The sequence below is a fragment of the Pipistrellus kuhlii genome, unplaced genomic scaffold, assembly GCF_014108245.1.
Source record: "Pipistrellus kuhlii isolate mPipKuh1 unplaced genomic scaffold, mPipKuh1.p scaffold_m20_p_113, whole genome shotgun sequence".
Lineage (NCBI taxonomy): Eukaryota > Metazoa > Chordata > Mammalia > Chiroptera > Vespertilionidae > Pipistrellus > Pipistrellus kuhlii.
Window position 1 is genome coordinate 328,539 of NW_023425420.1, and position 20,248 is coordinate 348,786.

At 70.4% G+C, this 20,248-nt stretch overlaps 1 protein-coding gene across 1 annotated transcript in view; it reads left to right on the forward strand.

The window, feature by feature from the left end:
* The window catches only part of PRKAR1B (protein kinase cAMP-dependent type I regulatory subunit beta), a 51,545-nt gene extending 32,136 nt beyond the window's left edge, over nucleotides 1-19,409 (forward strand). The window contains exons 6-10 of the mRNA XM_036432605.2: nucleotides 3,676-3,834; nucleotides 7,948-8,008; nucleotides 10,455-10,576; nucleotides 17,709-17,790; nucleotides 18,305-19,409. Coding sequence (XP_036288498.1) covers nucleotides 3,676-3,834; nucleotides 7,948-8,008; nucleotides 10,455-10,576; nucleotides 17,709-17,790; nucleotides 18,305-18,477 — 597 coding nt within the window. The 3' untranslated portion in view covers nucleotides 18,478-19,409. The remainder of the gene's footprint in view (nucleotides 1-3,675; nucleotides 3,835-7,947; nucleotides 8,009-10,454; nucleotides 10,577-17,708; nucleotides 17,791-18,304) is intronic.
* Nucleotides 19,410-20,248: the final 839 nt, after the last annotated feature.

Genomic DNA, 20,248 nt, shown 5'->3' on the forward strand with positions numbered 1-20,248 from the left:
GCGGCCCTCACCCAGCACCAGGCCCAGATGCCAAGCTCTCCCGCCCCGCCTCTCCCCACGTCTGCGGCTGCATCAGGCCTGTGTCCTGGCCTCTGCTCGGACCCTCTCTCCACGGTCTGAGCATGACCTGTGACGAGTGCGTGTGTGTGTGTGTGCGTGCCCTCAGCCCGGCTCCGGCCTCACCGCCTCCTGCTGGCCCAAGCGCCGGGCTCGGGGCCTCAGCAGCTCGGCTGCCGCGTGCCGCGTGGACGGTGAACGGCCGGAAGGACCGGACGGCCGGGTGGGAGCTCCGGGTCCGACCAGAGAAGCCACGGTCGTGGTGATTGCCTCCGTGTGGCCCGGGGCCTCCCACCACCTTCTTTAAAAGAAGAAAACAAGGACAGAAGGAAACAAAGCAAGAGGCAGCCCGTGCCAGCTGGGCTGGGCGGCCCCGGGGACAGAGGCCTCTGTCCGGGAGAGACGGCCTCTGTGCTGGGCCGGGCCGGCCCACAATGCCGGCCTCTGACTCCTCTCGGCCTGCAGCCTGGGCGCTGGGGTCCACCGGGCCCGTCCCTGTCCCGGGGGGCCGTGCCCTGGGAAAGGCGGGAGCCGCCATCAGGGCGGCTCTGCTGCCACACCCCTGCTCCTGCTCCCTGTGCTGTGACCCAGAAGGACGGGGCGTCCGGCGTCGGGGTCACAGCCCAAACCGGAACTGCCCTCAGCGGGCCGTCCCCGTGTGGCCCAGAGGACGAGGGGCTGGGCCCGCTCACCGACACGGAGGCAGCGGGGGCTCACTGCTCGATCCCTTCCCGCTCCTGGGTCCTCACGGACTGTCCCTGGCAGGGGCCCCGGGAGACCCCGCACCGCGGCCTGAGCGGTGGGGAGAGGAGCTGCTCACCGGGTTCGTGGGCGCTGACGTTTGTGGGTGCAGCTCCACGGTCGGGGTTCCCGGAAGAGCAGGGTCGGGAAGACCAGCTGAGGCCGAGGGGCCAGCACCGGGCTGTGTGCCCCCGCCCCCGCTCCGGGCTCTTGGAAAAGGACCTGGACAGGCCTGTCCACACGCCTCCGGAGGACGGGTGGCGTGTGCGGCTCCCGCTGGGCAGAGGGCACGTGGGGCTGAGGTGGCCAGCAGCGGGCGGGCCGGGCGGAGGGGGAAGGCTCCCGGGGCAGGCCCTGGGACGGACGGACGGATGGACGGACGGACGGACGCCGACGCCGCAGGAAGCTCTGCCTCGAGCTTCCCTGGAAACTCCCGGCTGGTGGCCCCCGTCCGGCCTCGGGCGGGCGGGTCCCTGTCCGGCCTCGGGCGGGCGGTCCCTGTCCCGGCCTCGGTCGGCGGTCCCTGTCCGGCTCGGGCGGGCGGCCCCCGTCCAGGCCTCGGGCGGGCTGGTCCCTGTCCGGCCTCGGGCGGGCGGTCCCTGTCCGGCCTCGGGCGCGGCGGTCCCTGTCCGGCCTCGGGCGGGCGGTCCGCGGTCCGTCCGGCCTCGGGCGGGCGGTCCGGTGTCCGCCGCTCGGGCGGTGCGGTCGGCGGTCCCTGTCCGGCCTCGGGCGGGCGGTCGGCGGTCCCTGTCCGGCCTCGGGCGGGCGGTCGGCGGTCCCTGTCCGGCCTCGGGCGGGCGGTCGGCGGTCCCTGTCCGGCCTCGGGCGGGCGGTCGGCGGTCCCTGTCCGGCCTCGGGCGGGCGGTCCCTGTCCGGCCTCGGGCGGGCGGTTGGGCGGTCCCTGTCCGGCCTCGGGCGGGCGGTCGGCGGTCCCTGTAACGGCCTCGGGCGGGCGGGTCCGGCGGTCCGTCCGGCCTCGGGCGGGCGGACGCGCGTCCCTGGCCGGCCTCGGGGGGCGTCGCGCCCTCGGGGCGGGCGGTCCCTGTCCGGCCTCGGGCGGTCGTTCGGCGGTCCCTGTCGGCCTCGGGCGGGGACGGTCGCGTTCCCTGTCCGGCCTCGGGGCGTGCGGTCCCTGTCCGGCTCTCGGCGGTGCGATCCTGTCTGGCCTCGGGGGCGGGCGGTCGGCGGTCCCTGTCCGGCCTCGGGCGGGCGGTCGGCGGTCCCTGACCGGCCTCGGGCGGAGGAGGCACCCCCATGTCCTCCTCGCTGGCTGCTCGGCACCACCTCTCCCTGCGATAAGGACACGTTGGTTCCAATGAGAACGGCCTCCATGACTCGCTCTCCCCGGCTGCGCCCACTCCATGGGGGCCGTTCTTCGTGCCCATCGACGGAGGGAGAACAGAGCCGCTCTGACCGTGGCCCTGGTGCTCTGCGGCCACGGTCCACGCTGTGCTCGGGGTGCGGGCCGGGCGGGGCACGGGGCCGGGGCACGGCGGGAACGCGGGGCCGCACCCGCGCTGACCCGGGATCTGCCTGGCCCTCGGGGGCCTGGCTGGCCATTGACGGGAGGACAGTGGCCGGGAGGACAGCCGGTGGGGAGGACAGCGGCCGGGAGGACAGCCGGCGGGGAGGACAGCCGGTGGGGGAGGACAGCCGGTGGGGAGGACAGCCGGCGGGGAGGACAGCCGGCGGGGAGGACAGCGGGGAGGACAGCGGCTGGGAGGACAGCTGGTGGGGAGGACAGCCGGCGGGGAGGACAGCCGGCGGGGAGGACAGCCGGCGGGGAGGACAGCCGGTGGGGAGGACAGCCGGTGGGGGAGGACAGCGGGGAGGACAGCGGCTGGGAGGACAGCCGGCGGGGAGGACAGCCGGCGGGGAGGACAGCGGGGAGGACAGCGGGGAGCACAGCCGGCGGGGAGGACAGCCAGTGGGGAGGACGGCGGCTGGGAGGACAGCAGGGAGGACAGCCGGTGGGGAGGACAGCCGGTGGGGGAGGACAGCGGGGAGGACAGCTGCCGGGAGGACAGCCGGTGGGGAGGACAGCCGGCGGGGAGGACAGCTGCCGGGAGGACAGCCGGCGGGGAGGACAGCCAGTGGGGAGGACGGCGGCTGGGAGGACAGCAGGGAGGACAGCCGATGGGGAGGACAGCCGGTGGGGAGGACAGCGGGGAGGACAGCTGCCGGGAGGACAGCCGGTGGGGAGGACAGCCGGCGGGGAGGACAGCTGGCGGGGAGGACAGCCGGCGGGGAGGACAGCCGGTGGGGAGGACAGCCGGTGGGGAGGACAGCCGGCGGGGAGGACAGCCGGCGGGGAGGACAGCCGGTGGGGAGGACAGCCGGTGGGGAGGACAGCGGCCGGGAGGACAGCCGGCGGGGAGGACAGCGGCCGGGAGGACAGCCGGCGGGGAGGACAGCCGGCGGGGAGGACAGCCGGTGGGGAGGACAGCGGCCGAGAGGACGGCCGGCGGGGAGGACGGCCGGCGGGGAGGACAGTCGGTGGGGAGGACAGTCGGTGGGGAGGACAGCCGGTGGGGAGGACAGCGGCTGGGAGGACTGCGGGGAGGACGGCCGGTGGGGAGGACAGTCGGTGGGGAGGATGGCCGGGAGGACAGCCGGTGGGGAGGACAGCCGGTGGGGAGGACGGCGGGGAGGATAGGGTTGGAGGGACGGGCACCCTGGCCAGGTCTGGGGGGTGGGCAAGGTTGGGGGGGATGGGCAGGGTTGGGGGGGCCGGGCAGGGCTGGGGGGCCGGGCAGGGTTGGGGGCGGGCACCGTGGCCGGGCCAGGGAGGAGAGCACGCTTTCCACCAGTCAGGACCTCCCGTGGCGGCCATGTTGCTCTGACCCCGCGCCCCGTGACCTTTCTCGTGCTGCCCAGGTGTACGTGAACGGGGAGTGGGTGACCGGCATCAGCGAGGGCGGCAGCTTTGGGGAGCTGGCACTCATCTACGGCACCCCCCGGGCGGCCACCGTGAAGGCCAAGACCGACCTCAAGCTCTGGGGCATCGACCGTGACAGCTACCGCCGCATCCTCATGGTGAGTGCCATGGGCCAGGCCGCCCTGAGCCGCATCCTCATGGTGAGTGCCATGGGCCAGGCCGCCCTGAGCCCCATCCTCATGGTGAGTGCCATGGGCAGGCCGCCCTGAGCCCCATCCTCATGGTGAGTGCCATGGGCCAGGCCGCCCTGAGCCCCATCCTCATGGTGAGTGCCATGGGCAGGCCGCCCTGAGCCCCATCCTCATGGTGAGTGCCATGGGCCAGGCCGCCCTGAGCCGCATCCTCATGGTGAGTGCCAGGGGCCAGGCCGCCCTGAGCCCCATCCTCATGGTGAGTGCCATGGGCCAGGCCGCCCTGAGCCCCATCCTCATGGTGAGTGCCATGGGCCAGGCTGCCCTGAGCCTGGGGGGGGGGGGGCGGGGAGGCTGGCTTCCAGCGCCATGGGCGGGCCTGCGAGCTGCATCCTCAGCTACCGCCACATCCTCATGGTGAGCGGCCCAGAGCCCAGGGCGTGGGGGGTTCGGCTCGGGTGGGGGCACCGGGGAGCTCCTTGTTCGTGCCCTTGGGAAGGGACGCCGAGTGCCCACCACGGCTGCCCAGGATGTCTCCTCTGCCTGCCCCCCTGCCCCCTGCCCCCCTGCCCCCTGTTCGCCTGCTCCCCTGCACCCTGCTCCCTGCCCCCCTGCCCTCTGCCTCCTGCCCCCTGCCCCCCTGCCCCCTGTTCCCCTGCCCCCCTGCTCCCTGCCCCCTGCCCCCCTGCTCCCTGCCCACTGCTCCCCTGCCCCCCTGCTCCCCTGCCCCCCTGCCCCCTGCCCCTCTTCCCCCTGCCCCCTGCTCCCCTGCCCCCCTGTTCGCCTGCCCCCCTGCCCCCTGCTCCCTGCCCCCCTGCTCCCTGTCCCCCTGCCCCCTGCCCTCTGCCCCCCTGCCCCTGTCCCCCTGCCCCCCTGCTCCCTGCCCCCTGCCCCCTGCCCCCTGCCCACTGCTCCCCTGCCCCCCTGCTCCCCTGCCCCCCTGCTCCCCTGCCCCCTGCTCCCTGCCCCCTGCCCCCTGCTCCTCTGCCCCCTGTTCCCCTGCCCCCCTGCTCCCTGTCCCCTGCCCCCTGCCCCTCTTCCCCCTGCCCCCTGCTCCCTCCTGTGCCCCGGGGCTCCTGCCCAGAGGCGGGCTCTGGGGACAATCCCGTCGCCTGGAGGCACCTGGCCCGGGTGTGCGAGTCCTGCTTCCCGCCAGCCGCTGAGCCCCTTGGCTGTGGGGTTTTGTGGCTGGAGCTTATATTTAGGGAAGTTCCCAAACCAGAGAGGCAGCTGGCTCTTCCTCTGAGTTAATTCTGGTCCCTGGGCCCTAAGAATAGCCCGGTGGTGCTGCCGGCAGGAAGAGGACTGCGCGTCCCAGGCGTGTCCCAGGCGTGTCTTGGGTGTGTCCAGGGCGTGTCCCCAGGCGTGTCTGCAGGACCTGCAGCTTCGGCCTCAGGCCCTCCTGTGGGGATTTGATGTGGAATAGTGGGTCCCAGCGTTGGTCCAGCGCTGAGCTGGACATGCGGCCGCGGGCATGGGCACGGGCATGGGCACGGGCATGGGCACTGGGGAGGGACATCGGCGGGGTCGCCCAGGCGCGGCTGCCTCCCAAAATGTTCGCCCCGGTTCTGGGTTCCCTAGAGTGTCCCCTGCCCCCCCCCCCCCCCCCCACTGTTCCCAGCAGGAGGCCCTGCCCAGCCTCACTGGCGGCTCGGCCTCCAGGCTCCTGCTGCGCCCAGCTGGCTCTGTTGACCAATGAGTTTGCTGACCTCTGTCCTAGGTCATAGCTGGTCCCTGGACGCCCGCTCAGAGCGAGCACATGGCCCGGGTCCCAGCCCAGCCCCACCCGCGGTCTCACCACAGAGGAAACTTTCTGAAAACTTCCCATCAGCCTTTGGGGCGGTCTCCTTCCCTGGGGGTTCGGGCGCCCTCCGCTGTCACTCTGCGAGGGAGGCAGACGGCCTTTGCACTGAGCCCTTTGCAGGGCTCACGTGCCTGCATTCCACCGGCGGTGGGCCTGCCGGGTCCTGTGAGTTTCAAATGGTTCGGAGAAATGCCTGTGTCGTGACCGGCAGGGACGGGGCGACGGGCTGGGCGGCCAGGCTGGCCTCCCTTCCTCAGTGAGAGGCTGAGGGCAGGCATCGTGGCACAGGACAAGCATGTGGGGTCGGGCGGCCCGTGCCGGCCCCTCGGGGAGAGAAGCCGTGTCCAGCACAGCGTGGACTCTGCGGTGTGGGTATCGGCTGTTTCAGCCTTGGCTCCGCCACTTAGCAGCCACGTGGACAAGAGCCCGTGGGGACCCCTCCCTGAGCCTCACACCTGGAAAGACCTGAGGGAGAGGGGCAGCTGCTGGCCCGGGAGGACCAGATCAGAGACGGACAGAGGAGGTGGTGCCGGGTCACCCTCCTGATGGAGAAACTGAGGCACAGAAAGGCTGGACGGGTCCAGGAGCGAGGGTCATGGGCAGCCTGGGGTTGGAGTTAGAGTGTGCTGACCCTCCGATGGTCCTCCTTCCCTGTATTCATTGAAGAGTGCAATACCACCACCACCACCACCATCACCACCATCACCACTACCATCACTAACACCATCACCATCACCACCACCACCACCATTATCACCACCATCACCAACACCATCACCACCATCACCACCACCATCACCATCAGCACCATCACCACCACCACCATCATTATCATAACCACCATCACCACCATCACCACCACCACCATCACTAACACCATCACCACCATCACCACCACCACCACCACCATCAATCACCACCATCACCACCACCATCACTAACACCATCACCATCATCACCACCACCACCATTATCACCACCATCACCAACACCATCACCACCATCACCACCACCATCACCATCAGCACCACCATCATCACCATCATCACTATTATCACCACCATCACCAACACCATCACCACCATCACCACCACCATCACCATCAGCACCATCACCACCACCACCACCATTATCATAACCACCATCACCACCATCACCACCACCACCATCACTAACACCATCACCACCATCACCACCACCACTATCAATCACCACCATCACCACCACCATCACTAACACCATCACCATCACCACCACCACCACCATTATCACCACCATCACCAACACCATCACCACCATCACCACCACCACCATCAGCACCATCACCACCACCACCATTATCACCACCATCACCAACACCATCACCACCATCACCACCACCAGTACCATCACCACCAGCACCATCACCACCATCACTAACACCATCACCACCACCAGCACCATCACCACCATCACTAACACCATCACCACCATCACCATCACCACCATCATTATCATAACCACCATCACCACCACCACCATCACCACCATCATTATCATAACCACCATCACCACCACCACCATCACCACCATTCCACCCCTAGGAAACAGCTGAGTCTGTCCCTCACGGTCAGTGCGGTGGGTGTTTCTGAGGCTCAGCTCACAGTGCCCCGGCCCACACTGTCCAGCTGGCAGTGCCCCCCAGGCATGCGCCTGAGTGTCCTCTGTTGGAGGCCAGGGTGTGGCTGGAGCATCCTTAGGCAGTGCGTCGTGGGCGCAGTCTCCTGCAGGAGGGCTCCTGGGGTCTGGATGCTGGGGGGGGACACGGGGCTCCGCTCATGCCCAGCAGTGTGAGTCTGAGCCTGCAGGGCGCCTGGGAACCCCGTTCCCGGGCAGCATTCCTGATGCTCTCCACGCTGTCGCATTTCTGTCATAGCTGTCTGGGACAGGCCGTGCCACGTGGCCCCCTCCGTTTCTCTCCTCCTCAGGCAGGGCGGCCGGAGCAGGGTCTGCGCCCTCCCCGAGCGGGCGTCCAGCCGCCGCCTCCACGTCCTTGGCCGGAGGAGGGCGGGCCCAGCCCTGGGAGGATGCGCTCAGGGGCGTGGCCCCCCGGCGTGGCCCCCCGGCGTGGTCAGGGCCCTGCGGGCCGGAGGGACGAGGTGCCGGCATTGGGACGAGGCCGCTCCCTGGACTCTGTCATCGGAGGGGCTCTGGGGCGCGGAGGGCAGAGGGGTCACTCGGGGAGACGTGGACGAGCCTGCCCCGGGCACAAACCCTCCCTCGACCCCTCCCCACAGGGCAGCACGCTGCGGAAGCGCAAGATGTACGAGGAGTTCCTCAGCAAGGTCTCCATCCTCGGTCAGTCCACCCCCCACCCCCCACCTCCACACCCACCGCACCCCCCCACCATTCAGCCCCCCCACCCCCCCCACCCCCCCACCCCCACCCCAACCCCACCCCCACCCCAGCCCACCCCAGCCCTCCTCACCCCCACCCCACCCCACCCCCACCCCACCTCCACCTCCATCCCCCCACCCCCACCTCCACACCCACCGCACCCCCCCCCCTTCAGCCCCCCCACCCCCACCCCCACCTTACCCCAACCCCACCCCACCCCCACCCCAGCCCACCCCACCCCCCCCCCATCCCCCCACCCCCCCACCCCCACCCCACCCCACCCCCACCCCCACCCCACCCCCACCCCCACCCCTACCCCAACCCCACCCCCACCCCAGCCCACCCCACCCCCCCTCCATCCCCCCACCCCCCCACTCCCACCCCAGCCCATCCCCACCCCCACCCCCACCCCCACCCCTACCCCAACCCCACCCCCACCCCAGCCCACCCCATCCCTCCTCACCCCCACCCCACCCCACCCCACCCCCACCTCCACCTCCATCCCCCCACCCCCACCTCCACACCCACCGCACCCCCCCCACCTTCAGCCCCCCCCACCCCCCACCCCCACCCTTACCCCAACCCCACCCCCACCCCAGCCCACCCCACCCCCCCTCCATCCCCCTACCCCCCACTCCCACCCCAGCCCATCCCCACCCCCACCCCCACCCCCCACCCCCACCCCACCCCACCCCACCCCCACCTCCACCTCCATCCCCCCACCCCCCACCTCCACACTCACCGCACCCCCCCACCTTCAGCCCCCCCCACCCCCCCCACCCCCACCCTTACCCCACCCCCATCCCCACCCCAGCCCACCCCATCCCTCCTCACCCCCACCCCACCCCACCCCCACCCCCAGCCCACCCCCACCTCCATTCCCCCACTCCCCCACTTCCACCCCAGCCCATCCCATCCCTCCTCACCCCCACCCCCACCCCCCCTACCCCACGCCACCCCCACCCCTATCCCCACCCCACCCCCACCTCCACCTCCATCCCGCACCCCCCCACTCCCATCCCAGCCCATCCCATCCCTCCTCACCCCCACCCCCACCCCACCCCCACCCCTATCCCCACCCCACCCCCACCCCCCCTCCCAGCCCACCCCCACTGTCCGGCCTCAGCCTCCGTGGGCTGGGTGCTGGGCACAGCAGGCGCACACACATCTTGGCCGCATGTGCATGCTCACAGGTGTGCACCTGTGCACAGCCCACATATGTGTGCACACACCTGCATGTATGAACACATGGACACACATGTGAGCACGCTGCTGTTGGTCAGAATCAAGCCATCTTTGTCCGCAGGCGTGTTGCTGGTCTGTCTGTCCTCTACGGCCAGTGCCATTTCCTCCAGCTTATCCTCCAACCCTGAGCATCCATGCCCACAGCTCCTGGGCACCCCGGCCCCGGGCACCCCCCGGCCCCGGGCGCCCCCCGGCCCCGGCGCCCCCCGACCCCGGGCGCCCCGACCCCGGGCACCCCCCAGCCCCGGGCACCCCGGACCCCGGGCTGGCTGGAGGGTGGCAGGAGTTGTACAGCGGGAGAGCGGCCCCTTCCCCAGACTAAAACAGAGGCTCGGCCGTGTGTTTTTAGCCACTGACCCACATCCGTGCGTCTGGCGGGCCGGGCCGGAACCAGCGAGCAAAGCTCCTACAGGGAGCGCGAGGGGTCCCTCCGAGGGTTAGAGGGACCGGGCGGGCGGGGCCGTGCACAGCCAGCCTGGAGGCACACGTGGCTGTGGAACCCGGTGCCCGCCTGAGGGTGGCCACGCGAACCGGCGTGTCCTCTGGCACTGGCACACGCGGCCTGAGCACACGCTCGGTCCTTTCAAAGCCACAGCCCCTGTCCTGTCAGCCGGCTCTGCTGTTTGCAGAGCGCAGCAGCTCTGATCTCCCGGAGAGCCGAGGGCACCGAGCACTCCTCAGCTTAGACGTGGGGGCGGGGGCGTGACGTGTGGCATGTGGCATGTGGCGTGTGGCATGTGGCGTGTGCCATGTGGCGTGTGGCACGTGATATGTGGCATGTGATGCATGGCATGTGGCGTGTGCCATGTGGCGTGGCATGTGATATGTGGCATGTGATATGTGGCATGTGGTGTGTGCCACGTGGCGTGTGGCACGTGATATGTGGCACGTGATGTGTGGCATGTGATGTGTGCCATGTGGCGTGTGGCGTGTGGCGTGGCATGTGGCATGTGGCATGTGGCATGTGGCATGTGGCGTGACATGTGGCATGTGGTGTGTGACGTGCGCTGGAGCAGCCCATCTGAGCCACGCCCCCCGAGGCCGGTCTGTGTGTCGGCCCTCGGCCCCTCGGCCTCTGCTCCGGTCCCCCGCACGGACCTCATGGAGGGCTGGGGCGGGTCTGAGGTGCCATTGGGTGACACCGCCACCCCCCCTCCCCCAGAGTCCCTGGAGAAGTGGGAGCGCCTGACGGTGGCCGACGCCCTGGAGCCCGTGCAGTTTGAGGACGGAGAGAAGATCGTGGTGCAGGGCGAGCCCGGCGACGACTTCTTCATCATCACGGAGGTGCGCCTGCGGATCGTGTGGCTGTGGCCGTGGCCGTGGGGGGCGTGGAGGTCACATGGCTGTGGGCACGGGGGCAGGTTGTGTGGCTGTGGGCACAGAGGTGCGCCTGCAGACGTGGGGTGTGTGTGCAGATCGCGTGGCGTGGCCGTGGCCGTGGCCGTGGGGGGCGTGGAGGTCACATGGCTGTGGGCACGGGGGCAGGTTGTGTGGTTGTGGGCACGGAGGTGCGCCTGCGGACGCAGACACGGGGGGCGTGCAGGCCGCGTGGGCACGGTGGGGTGTGTGTGTGCAGGTCACATGGCCGTGTGTGCAGCTGGGAGGTGGGGACAAGCGTCCATGTGTGCCCTGAGCCCACACTCTCACCCTCTGCAACCAGGGCAGGCAGCCCCACGCCCACTCCTATGAGTCTTCCTGGGATCTGAGGCTCTGTTCTGTACACACATGTGTGTTCTATACACGTGTGTGTTCTGTGCACACGTGTGTGTTCTGTACACATGGCGTCCCGGCCCCACGTGTGTGTGGTGACGCACACAGTACATGTGAGGGCGGGCTCTGGGCCAGGTTGGCGGCTGCTCCCTCGTCAGAACCTGGGCAAGGAGGCACTGGGTTTTCGGGGTGCGTGGCTGTGGAGGGCCGTGGGGTCTCTGTGTTGTTCGTATGTCCAGCGGCGTGTGGTCTGTAACGCTCTCAGCTAAAGGTTTGATTTTGGAAAATGGCACCAGGCTTCTCTGCTGCACACGTGTGACTCACTTCCTGTCCACGGGGCTGGCCCTGAGGGCTGTGACAGGCGGCTGTCAGTCACTGACGGGGGCGGCAGCTGTGTGGCCGGCGTCCCCCCCAGAGGGTCCCGGGTCCAAGTCCAGTCGAGGGCAGGTACTTGGGTTGCAGGCTCCTCCCAGCCCAGGGCCTGGTCGGGTGTTCCTCTCACATTGATGTTTCTCTCTATTTTTCCCTCTCTCTCTAAAAGAGAGAGAGAGAGAGAGAGAGAGAGAGAGAGAGAGAGAGAGAGAGAGAAATGGAAACATACCCTCGGTGAGGATTATCAAACACCAGGACGGCCAGAGAGTCACGGACCGGCTGCCTCCTGCGCACCCCACACTGGGGGTCGAGCCCAGAACCCAGGCCTGTGCCCTGATAGGACTCGAACCCTGACCTCCTGGTCCGTGGTTGGTGCTCGGCCCCTGAGCCCTGCTCCAGGGCTGGCTGTGTGGGGCTCTCGCTGGCGCCCTGAGGCCCAGAAGGAGGCCCCAGTGAGGGGTGGGGAGGCCCCACAGAGGCTGCTGGTCCTTCTAGAGCAGTCCAGGCTGCGGGGGCCAGAGGGCGGGCCGTCCTCCCCTGCGTGTGCCCTGCGTGTGCCCTGCGTGTGCCCTGCGTGTGCCCTGCACTCACGGCCGCCTGGCCCAGGGGCCTGGGTGTGGACTCGCACGCCGGCTTTTTCACCATTTGAGTGAACAGGTTTCTGATATTTAAAAATCAGGATATTTCCTGTGAAAACCTGCATCTCTTCTCCTGGTGCCTGGCTCCTGGGCGGCCTGGCCACAGCCGGGAGGAGGGGCTGCGGGGTGGCGGCCCCCCGTCCCCGCCCGGCCCTGCAGCCTGGCCGTGGGCTCGGCAGCCTCAGAGCCGCTGGTCTGAATGAGGGACGGCCCTGGCCCTGGAGACAACTGTCCATTCTTCTCCGAGGCCGCCTCCTCCCAGCTGGGCCGGGCCCAGGAGGAAACAGGGCAGTGATGTGTGTGAGAGCGCGGACGGCGGGAGGTCCGCGCAGACGCTCAGGGCAAGGAGAGCGTCCCCACCCGACTGTCGTCGATAACAGCCAGAGCTTGGCTGTGCCGAGAGCTGTCTGCCCCCGCAGCCCTGTCCGGGGACCTGGCTGCCCCGTGGGGGAGGCTGTGCCGTGGGGGAGTCCGGGCAGCGAGGGCTGGTCTTCTGCCCAAGGACACACACGGCAGCAAGGGACAGACCGGGGTCAGCCTGCACCTCACTCCCCCGTTCTGGAGGCTCTGCTCCGGCACTCTGCTGGGCAGTTCCTGCACACGTGTGCACATGTGTGAGTGCACGCGTGACTGTGCGTGTGCCTGCACGTGTGCACATGTAACTGCACGTGTGGCTGTGTGAACACATGTGCTACTGTGCATACGCGCAGTGTCCCAGCTGCCATTCCTCGGCGTTGAGGTCTCCCTGTGCTCACCCCGTCGGTTCTGTTTCTTTGGGAAACCCTGACTCCCACTCATGCCCCCGACTCTTCCGGAACAGCCAGGCCCCTGGCAGAGGAGAGGGGCCGGCCTGCGCCTCGGGTCCCTCTGCTGCGTCCTGTGCCCACGGGACCCTCTGCGCAGCCCGGGGACGGCCGGACCTCACCAGCCGGTTTCTGTAAAATCTGGGAGTGAGATTCCGGGCTCACGCATCAGCTGTGCTGGCGGCGTTGCCATAGAAACGCTGGGCGGGTTTATCTCCTCTGGCACACTGTGTCTCAGAGCCGATCTCACCACCATCTCGGGACACGCAGCCTGGAGCCCGCCGGCCCCACCACGGCCCTCCGCCTGCACCTGTCGCGCCCCCACTGTGCGCCAGCCTGAGGCTCCGCCTGCCGGGCAGGGCGTGGCGGCCGCCGGCTGTGTGTCCGCCCACGTTCTGGAGCTCTGCCAGGCGGCCTGCGTGGAGAGATGGTCAGGCCGGGGCAGGAAGGCCGGGGGCTCAGCCGGAGGAGCAGGGGCCGCCCCGCCCGAGGGGTGGTGTGGAAGGGAGGTCTGGGGATTGAAGGGTGAAGATGGAGAAGGAGGGACAGGGCGCCCGGGTGTGGTGGGCGGGTGGCCTGGCCGTGGGGGCGCAGACACAGCGGGGGAGGCCTGTGCCTGGGACACGTGAGGGCGTCTGCCCCCCGCGGCCCCGGGTCAGCCTCGCACGGGTCAGGCCTGTCTGGGGCTCCGTCCAGAGTGAGCGCTGCGTCTTCATGGCTGAGGCCGGGCCGTCTCCACCAGGGACTGCAGCTCGGAGCCCACGCCGGCCGCCGGTCAGCGCCGCGGGCGGCCGCTCCGTCCAGCCTCCTCAGCAGAAAAGGGAAGCCCCGCCCGGGCCGCGCCGGGAAGTGCTTTTGCAGACGGCCTGGCTGGCGAGGAGCCCGCGCGGTCCCCGCCTGGTGTGCCCGCGCTCACGGCCGTGTCCTCCCGTCTGCGAACTGGCTCCTCCCGGCCTCACACGGGGAGTCCGTGTGTGTCCATCTGTGTCTGCTGACCCCCGGGCACCGTGACCCCCTGGCCGCAGGGGTCAACGTTTCCCTCCTCTTTGGGGCGCACCACCGAACGGGGGACCACATGGTGCTTGTCCCGCCAGCCCCCCGTTTCGTGGCTGACACTCTGCCCGTCAGTGTGTCCCTCACCCCTGTGTCCAGCCCGTTTGACCCCGGGAGCCCCCACGGTGCTGACCGTTACCCTCCTGGCTCTCGCCAGAGGACACTGGCCCCGAGCCTTCGCCACGAGCCTCAGAGCCCGGCCTCTCGCCCCCGCCTGGTCCTGCCGAGCCCAGAAAAGCCCACAGGGACTGAGTTTTCTTCTTATTATTATTTTTATTGTATTTTTATTGATTTCAGAGGGGAAGGCAGAGGGAGAGAGAAACATCCATGATGAGAGAGAATCATGGACCCGCTGCCTCCTGGACGCCCCAAACTGGGATCCCGCCTATAACCTGGGCCTGGCCCTGACCGGGATCGAACCCTGATCCCTTGGTTCATAGGTGGACACTCATCCACTGAGCTAGTCGGCGGGGCGTGACTGACCGTTTCAAACCGCGATTCAGGAATAAAAATCAGTAACTTTCCACCGGTTGGTGCCTCTCGCATGTCCCTCAGCCGCTGTGGTGGACGGGCAGGGAGCTCTGGAGCAGGGGACGCCCCCGTCAGAGGGGAAAAGACCCCAAAATGCCGAGTAGCTCTGCAGGGCGGCCTTGTCCCCGGCCCAGGGTGTGGCAGCCGGAGTGGCTGTCCCTCCATCACCCCTCCCTTGGGCGGAGGGACAGGTCGCTATTCAGTCCCCCCTCCCCTCCCTAACCTTTGTCACCCAGAGCGGAGCCCAGGGTCCCAGTGCACAGGCCCCCGGGGGCCCTCAGAGCACGGGCCCCCAGGCCCCAGGCCAGTCCCCGAGGGCACTGCCCTCAGTGCACAGGCCCCCGGGCCCAGGCCAGTCCCCGAGGGCACTGCCCGCAGAGCACGGCCCCCGGGCCCCAGGCCGGTCCCCGGGGGCACTGCCCTCAGTGCACAGGCCCCCCAGGCCCCAGGCCAGTCCCCGAGGGCACTGCCCGCAGAGCATGGCCCCCCGGGGCCCAGGCCGGTCCCCGGGGGCACTGCCCTCAGAGCACGGCCCCCAGGCCCCAGGCTAGTCCCCGGGGGCACTGCCCGCAGAGCACGGCCCCCGGGCCCCAGGCCAGTCCCCGGGGGCACTGCCCTCAGTGCACAGGCCCCCGGGCCCCAGGCCAGTCCCCGGGGGCACTGCCCTCAGTGCACAGGCCCCCGGGCCCCAGGCCAGTCCCCGAGGGCACTGCCCGCAGAGCACAGGCCCCCGGGGCCCAGGCCAGTCCCCGAGGGCACTGCCCGCAGAGCACGGCCCCCCGGGGCCCAGGCCAGTCCCCGGGGGCACTGCCCGCAGAGCACGGCCCCCCAGGCCCCAGGCCAGTCCCCGAGGGCACTGCCCGCAGAGCACGGCCCCCTGGCCCCAGGCCAGTCCCCGGGGGCACTGCCCTCAGTGCACAGGCCCCCGGGCCCCAGGCCAGTCCCCGGGGGCACTGCCCGCAGAGCACGGCCCCCAAGGCCCCAGGCCAGTCCCCGGGGGCACTGCCCTCAGTGCACAGGCCCCCGGGCCCAGGCCAGTCCCCGGGGGCACTGCCCTCAGTGCACAGGCCCCCGGGCCCAGGCCAGTCCCCGGGGGCACTGCCCTCAGTGCACAGGCCCCCGGGCCCCAGGCCAGTCCCCGGGGGCACTGCCCGCAGAGCACGGCCCCCAAGGCCCCAGGCCAGTCCCCGGGGGCACTGCCCTCAGTGCACAGGCCCCCGGGGCCCAGGCCAGTCCCCGGGGGCACTGCCCTCAGAGCACAGGCCCCCCAGGCCCCAGGCCAGTCCCCGGGGGCACTGCCCGCAGAGCACGGCCCCCAAGGCCCCAGGCCAGTCCCCAGGGGCACTGCCCTCAGTGCACAGGCCCCCGGGCCCAGGCCAGTCCCCGGGGGCACTGCCCTCAGTGCACAGGCCCCCGGGCCCAGGCCAGTCCCCGGGGGCACTGCCCGCAGAGCACGGCCCCCCAGGCCCCAGGCTAGTCCCCGGGGGCACTGCCCTCAGTGCACAGGCCCCCGGGCCCCAGGCCGGTCCGCGGGGGCACTGCCCGCAGAGCACGGCCCCCGGGCCCAGGCCAGTCCCCGAGGGCACTGCCCGCAGAGCACGGCCCCCAAGGCCCCAGGCCAGTCCCCGGGGGCACTGCCCTCAGTGCACAGGCCCCCGGGGCCCAGGCCAGTCCCCGGGGGCACTGCCCTCAGAGCACAGGCCCCCCAGGCCCCAGGCCAGTCCCCGGGGGCACTGCCCGCAGAGCACGGCCCCCAAGGCCCCAGGCCAGTCCCCAGGGGCACTGCCCTCAGTGCACAGGCCCCCGGGCCCAGGCCAGTCCCCGGGGGCACTGCCCTCAGTGCACAGGCCCCCGGGCCCAGGCCAGTCCCCGGGGGCACTGCCCGCAGAGCACGGCCCCCCAGGCCCCAGGCCAGTCCCCGGGGGCACTGCCCTCAGTGCACAGGCCCCCGGGCCCCAGGCCGGTCCGCGGGGGCACTGCCCGCAGAGCACGGCCCCCGGGCCCAGGCCAGTCCCCGAGGGCACTGCCCTCAGTGCACAGGCCCCCAGGCCCCAGGCCAGTCCCCGGGGGCACTGCCCGCAGAGCACAGGCCCCCCAGGCCCCAGGCCAGTCCCCGGGGGCACTGCCCGCAGAGCACGGCCCCCGGGGTGCAGCGAGCGCGCGCTGGGCGGGGCCTGCGGCCCAGTCGGGGGCCACCTGCTCCCGGCCCGGCCCCGGCCGCTGGTGCTGTTTTCCCACGGAAGCCGCCGCTGTGCACGGACGATCCCCTGAAGGCTGGCACGGAGCCGGCCGCGGGCGCGGCGCCAGCCGGGTGTTTGTGCAGTTGTTTTGACGACGGTCTGCAGCCCGGGGTGTGTGACGGACGGCACGGCAGCGGTGGGCGGGGCCTGCGGGTCACGGAGCCGGGAGCCGCCGTGGGCAGCTCCTCGGCCGCTCGGAGCCGCGGGGGGCGGGGAGCCCGCAGGGACAGGCATTCGGCTCGTCCGGACGGTCACCGTGCACCGGCCCGCTCCAGGCCCGGCCGCCCGCTCCCAGACGGGGTTACCCATTAACCGGCGCCGTGAGGGGCGGCCGGCGGCGGGCGCGGGCCGCGGAGCCGTCACGCTCCTGTGCTGCATGGGTGGCGGGCGTGCCGGACGCACCAGCGCCGCGGTCCTCGGCCGTGAAGGGGACGCAGCCGGAGCGGGGGAGAGGCTGTGACTCCCGGAGCTCAGAATTAGAAGTGGGGGCGAGGGAGACCAGCCGGGGGGGGGGGGGGGCTGCTCCTCACGCCCTCCCCCCAGGGCTCAGAGGACGGCCATCGGGGTCCCACCAACAGGGACGCCCCGGTTCCCGCAGGCGAGGGGCCGGGAACGCTCCACACAGTCCTCCCGGGAGCCTCCCGCCAGGCTGCCCAGCCGTCCGGCCACCACGGCGGAGGCACGCGGGTCACCGGTCACGGGTCACGGGTCACGGCTCGGCTGTCTGGTCCTCACGCCTCCTGTTAATCATTGGGCGTGAGGCTGCGGACGCTCCGTGCTCCCGGCCGGCCCGCCGGGACGCGCCCGGAGCCTGTGTCCGGCTCGCCGGGCGTGACGCGCTCCAGCCCTGGGGCCTCGCGAAGGTCGGCTGTGGCCACGCGGAGACGCCGGTTCCCACGGAGCCACGGAGCCACGGCCGCTGGAGGTGGCTCAGCCCCAGCCTGGCCGTGGGGGAAGCCGGACGCAGGGGGAGGGTGTGGGAAGGAGCTGGGGAGGGGGAGCCCCGTCACAGGGACCCCCGATGGGTGACCTCGGCCGGCGGCCCTCACTCTCCCCTTGGCGTCCGCAGGGCACGGCCTCCGTGCTGCAGCGCCGGGCCCCGAGCGAGGAGTACGTGGAGGTGGGGCGCCTCGGGCCCTCCGACTACTTCGGTGAGTGGGGCTGGCGGTGCAGGGAGGGGACCTGCGGGGGACGGCCCAGCCCGGGTGAGGCCTCGACTGGCCCCGTCCTGGCTGAAGGGGCCCGGGGGCGGGCACAGGCTGAATGTGAATGTCAGGCGTCCGAGAGACCCGTCGGCACCAGTGCCAGTACCACCCACACGAGTGCTTACACCAAAGGTTTTTTTTTTTTTTTTTTTAACATATTTTATTGATTTTTTACAGAGAGGAAGAGAGAGGGATAGAGAGTTAGAAACATCGATGATGAGAGAAACATCCATCAGCTGCCTCCTGCACACCTCCTACTGGGGATGTGCCCGCAACCAAGGCCCATGCCCTTGACCGGAATCGAACCTGGGACCCCTCAGTCCGCAGGCCGACGCTCTATCCGCTGAGCCACACCGATCAGGGCTACACCGAAGGCTTATTGTTTATCGACGTCAGATGTAGGCCAGAGTCCCGGGTCTCTGGCTGTTTTCCCCGAATCGGACGGCCCTCTCGCCCGCAGGAGAGATCGCACTGCTGCTGAACCGGCCCCGGGCGGCTACCGTCCTGGCCCGCGGGCCCCTCAAGTGCGTGAAGCTGGACCGGCCCCGCTTCGAGCGTGTGCTGGGGCCCTGCTCCGACATCCTCCAGCGCAACATCCAGCGCTACAACAGCTTCATCTCCCTCACCGTCTGAGCCCCTCTCCGCTTCCCGCGGGCTCCTGTGCAGGCCGAGGGCTGGGTCCACAGCCTGGGCGCCGCCCCTCCCGGCCGTGTGGAAGGGAACAGTCACCGTGCATTGTAAACAAGGGCGCAGGGGCCCCAGCCTGAGGGCGTCGCTGCCCTCCCCACACACCCATCCTCCACGCCCTGGCTCAGCGGGGGGACCCCACCCTCCCTGAGTCTCCTGGGGGACGCTGAAGCGTGCTCACCCCGTGGCGGGAGGGGGGGGCCCGGCCACCTCTGACCCAGGTCATCGGGTCTGACGTGGGCAGCAGTGTCCACGCCGTGCCCCATGGCCTGGGGCTCCGAGCAGGAATTGAGGCTAAGGAAAGCGAGGGCCCAGCCCCCTAGACGTCCAGGTCATGGGCACCTCAGAAGGAGGAGCCCACTCTTACTAGTTTTGGCGCAGTGACCCCCACGGCGGGTGCAGGAAAGTTCTGGTGGGTCCGGGACACTCCCAGGTGCCAGTGGCTCTGCGGTCACCCGGCCGGGCCACGACGCCCAGGACGGAGGAAACCTTGCGAGTGTGGAACTTGCCGAGCCGGGAGCCGGGCCGAGCCAGTGTGCAAAGCCGCTCCTGGGAGACCGAGGGGGGATCCCGGATGGCTTGGAGGACGTTGTCAGAACCACGTCCCGTGTGGCGGGGCCTCGCCCTGCACAGTCCCTCCCCTGAGCTGGGGCCCCGGCCCCACACCCCCAGGCACCGTCTCAGACATCCTCCCAAGTGCATTTTCAATCCTACAGTCCCCGAGCCCGCTCGGCCACACAGGCTGCGCGGCGCCCCCGGTGGCCCTGGGACACGGGACAGCTGAGAGAACGACGGGCCGTGGTGTGGGTGATGGCGTGTCCCCGCGTGTGTACCTGTGTTCTGTGCTGCATGTGCCATTAAACGAGTGATGAAGCCCCTCCCGCCGGTGTCTCAGTCACTCCCAGAAGCGGCTCTTCGCGTGTGTGGTGTCACGTAAAGCTCACCACCCGCCTGCGTGTCAGCGGCTTGTGGCCGTGAGGGACGTGGACCCCGCTGTGCGGCCGTCCCCACAGTCTCTCCGGAACTTTCCGTCATCCCGGGCCGAGGCCCTGTCCCACGGGAAGCCGTGCGGAGGCCCAGCGGGGAGGAGCCGGAGCTCGGCCGCCTCGAATGGGACGGCCCCCGAGCCGGGCTGCCTCCTCGCTGGGCCGGGGCCTGGGCTGGGCTGGCAGCGCCCCCTCGGCCCCGCCTGCTGGCAGCTGCAGGAAGTCCCCGGTGCTGTCCGGCTGCAGCAGCACCCTCCCAGCTGGGCACTGGCCTGTTCCCTCTGGCACCAGGCGGGCACAGACCCTGTCTGTGGCCGTGAAAGCGCGCTGTGTGCCCGAGACACAGCCGGGCGATTGTTCCGCGCGGTGGGCCCGGGGCCGTGCGGGGCACGGGGGGCCGGGCTCGGGGGAGGGTCTGCGTTGACGGGTGCTGTCCACCCTGGGTCCTGGCCTCGGTCCCTGGGCGTCCCTGTTCTCTCGGCGGCTCTGGGGGCCTGATGTGGACACTCCCCTCCCCCGGCAGCTTCTGGGGGCTTGGGGTGTGGCTGGCAGCGCCTTCTGGAGCCTGGAGGCAGGTGCGGGCTGCTCACCCACCTGAGGGCCCAGGACCTGCCAGGCCAGGCGTGGAGTCAAATATTTGAACACATTTTAAAACAGGAATAAACTGGGGGGTGAGGGAGGGAAATTTTGGGAAATTTGGGCTCTGGCTTCCACGGGCCAAAAAACCCCCA